This window comes from Chrysochloris asiatica, unplaced genomic scaffold (assembly GCF_000296735.1).
Source record: "Chrysochloris asiatica unplaced genomic scaffold, ChrAsi1.0 scaffold00258, whole genome shotgun sequence".
NCBI classification, from domain to species: Eukaryota; Metazoa; Chordata; class Mammalia; order Afrosoricida; family Chrysochloridae; genus Chrysochloris; species Chrysochloris asiatica.
The window spans coordinates 473,814-477,306 of NW_006408776.1; the positions used below are offsets into that span (position 1 = coordinate 473,814).

General features: G+C 37.2%; 1 protein-coding gene across 1 annotated transcript in view; it reads left to right on the top strand.

Moving 5' to 3' along the window:
* Window positions 1-3,493, top strand: part of MTPAP (mitochondrial poly(A) polymerase) — a 34,154-nt gene that overhangs the window by 7,950 nt on the left and 22,711 nt on the right. The window contains exon 4 of the mRNA XM_006874027.1: window positions 1,829-2,053. Coding sequence (XP_006874089.1) covers window positions 1,829-2,053 — 225 coding nt within the window. The remainder of the gene's footprint in view (window positions 1-1,828; window positions 2,054-3,493) is intronic.

Below are 3,493 nucleotides of genomic sequence, written 5' to 3' on the forward strand. Positions count from 1 at the left end.
CTGTGGACATAGTGTCAGGAGGGACCAGTCGCTGGAGAAGGATATCGTATTTGGTAAGTTGGAGGATAGGGAAGTAGAGGAAGACCCCCCAACGAGGTGGATTGGCCAAGTGGCACATCGATGGACTCAAGCGTGGCAACAGTAGAGAGGTTGGCCCAGGATCGGGCAGTGTTTTGTTCTGCTGTGCATAAGGTCGCTATGGGTCGGTTCCGACTTGATGGCACCTAACATCAACAACAAATATGTGTTACTATTTTATTAAAATATTCAAATAATTCAGAGAATGCTTCATGAAAACTAAACATATCCCCCCTTCCTCCACACATCCATTTGTATTCCTCTTGTTTTCTACATCCTTCCAAAACTTTTGGCGTTTGAACTGTTTTTTTCTGGTTTTGACATGAAATTTTACTTGGTGTTCTTCTGTACATTGAAAAAGATTCATTATTGGCTGTGTCTTCTTTCTTTGTCCCAGCACTGCTTATGTTTGTCTTGACTTCCTTGCTCAAACTTGTCAAAAATGTAGCCCTTTCAAAGAATCAGTACAAAACTTTTATTTATTCATTTGCTTTTTTGATTTTTTTAAATTTCTTCTTTAGTCTCATATATTTCCTTTACTTTTATTTGGTACTTTTCATTTATTTTCAATGTTTTTAAATAAGAATGTTTGAGGCTGTGTGTTTATACTGAACATTAAATGTGCGCAGTTTCAAAGTATGATCTTAATTCCAGTCTTTTAGGAATACGCAGGATTGTTCTAAGGAACTACCAAGAGGGGTTGTGGGGCTAAGAGGTATCGGTCCTTCATTACTTGTGTTTTCTATAAAATATGTTTTAACATATTTTTTTACTTTTGTTTCCTTCTTTGTTTAGAATGTCTTGTTTTGTGGTTTTGACCTCTTTTCTGGTACATGTCACTATTTTCATTTTCTAAATGTAGCACGTATGCTCATTGTGTAAGAAAAGTGAAAATTTTCATTTTAACCAACTTTTATTTTTCTAGGGTTGTTCTTTAGTGTTATTATTTTTAGTTTTTTTGTTGTTGAGAATATATACCAGTTCAACAATTTCTACATGTACTATTCTGAGTCATTGATTATATTCTTCAGATCGAACAGCCTTTCTCACCCTCGTTTTCTGCAGTTTCTCCCCATTAATATAAATTCACTGTCCCCCTTAGTGTCCTAGCTGATCTTTATAGTTGGTATTGTCCATGTGATCCCTTATGTCATTGTTGTTAAGTGCCATTGATTCAGTTCTGACCCATAGCAGCCTGTATGGGGTTTCCGAGGAGCGACTGGTGTGAACTGAACCCCCGACCTTGTGGTTCAAACCAACTTTACTAGCCAGGGCATTAACCCACAGCGCCCCACCAGGATTCTGTGATCCCATGTAGATTTTTCTTAAAAGAGTACAATGCTCAATCAAGGTAAACATTCTTTGCTAGTTAAGCTAAGCTGTTGTTTGGTCTTAAGCGTATTTCTGGGGATACTTTTAGTTTAAAAATTTAAGGTTTAGAAGATTATATTAGCATAATACTTTGGTGGGTTCATCCATAAGGATTTGAAATTCTGTTCTGTATTTTCCCTTTTGATTAGGATTCTTCCATAGAATTTTTAATCTAAATGTTCAGCAACATTTAGGAACATCTAGATCTGGCTCTCAGTGCATTTTAGAGAGCATTTAAAAAAAAAATGTACTTTTAAGGTTGAAGAGTAAAACACTGCGTAAGTTCAAGAGAAGTTTCCAAAGCCATCAAAATAGAAGTACGCATGACAGTCGTTTGATGTGACTTGTACGTTTTCTGTATTTTGTTTTGGCCAGCTAGATAGATGATCAGCTGAACACACTTTTGAAGGCCTTCCAGCTGACAGAGGAGAACACTAAGCTTCGGTACCTGACCTGCTCTCTCGTTGAAGACATAGCAGCTGCATATTTTCCCTTCTGTGCAATCAAGCCATTTGGCTCCTCAGTGAATAGTTTTGGGAAACTAGGGTGTGATTTGGACATGTTTTTGGATTTAGATGAAACCAGAAGACTCCATGCTCAAAAGGTAATTACATTTCCTAGAGCACTGTAATTATTTCAAGTTAAAAGATTCGAGAAAGTCAGGGAAATCTTTAGACTTAATGAAATGTGACGTGTTGGTTTCTAAATGTAATGAACATTGAGATTAAAGAACGGGACTATTTGATATTGATTCTTTGGGACTCTGTTGTGTGTGTGTATTTCATTTTAAGTGTCTATTTTAAGAGTTTGTGGAGTCCTGATGTGGTGCTGTGGGCTAGTGCACTGGACTGCAAAGTCAGTTTGAACTGCTAGGTCGGCCATTCAAGCTCATCAGCTGCTCCTCGAAAACCCTATACAGGGTCGCTATGAGTCGGAACCAACTTGACGACACTTAGCAACAGCAATAAGAAGTTTTAAGAGTTCAGAAGTTTCTCAGTTCAAAATTGTTTATTGTGTTATTTAGATTATTTTTATCTTAATTTCATTTTTCTATGTGTTTTCATGATTTTTTACTCTGTTGATTTCTCTTAAAAACATAAATGTTTTGTTTTGTTTCATTCAGCGGCTGTGTTACTTACATATTTGGTTGTTCTCTTTGTCATTCAGTTACATCCCTCTTCATTTCTATAATGGCGTTTGGCTTAAATCCTATTCTGCCTGCTACTGAGCTGCTCTACGTCATTTTATAGTTATTTGGGTACTTGTTTTATTCTTCAACCTAAGTTGACAGCAGTTAGGAAGAATGTGGTAGACTTTTTTGTATGTCTCATTGCACTTGTTGTTAAGTGCATTCGAGGCGATTCCTTTAGCAATACATTAAAAAGGAACCCTAGTGGTGCTGTGGGATAAGCATTGGCTGCTCCCTGAAAGCTTAGCAGTTCACATCTGCCCGCTGCTCCACAGGAAGAAGATGACGCAGTCTGCTTCTGTAAAGATTCACAGCTGTGGAACCGTGGGGAGCAATTTTCTTCTGTCCTATAGAGTTGCCAGGAGTCAGAATCACCTCAACAGTGTCTAGTTTTGTTTTTAAATACCTTAATATACTATAGGCACTAAGCAGATTATTGCTAATGAATAAATTAAAGCTATTTGTAAACAAAACTTGACTTTCTTAAATGTTCTTAAATATATAAAAAACCTTAACTGTGAAGTAGATAATTTAGTACAAAGTTGTAAGCTAAAATTTGTGCCATACTTTTGGTCTTTTCTTAAGTTTTACTGTATCTAATCAGGCTGCAGCTTGTAAGGTTTGAGGTAACAGAAGTAAAAACATGTGACTGAGTTCTGAATGTTGTTATCTGTTGTCTAAATTGTTGCTGGAAGCGAGTTCTTTTGTCCCCTCCTAAGGAACTCTGGTAAGGAGCTCTAGTAGCATAGTGGTTATGAATTGGGCTGTGAACCGCAGCCAGCAGTTCGAAACTACCAGCTGTTCCATGGGAGAAAGATGAGGCTTTCTGCTCCTGTAAAGATTTACAGCCTTGGA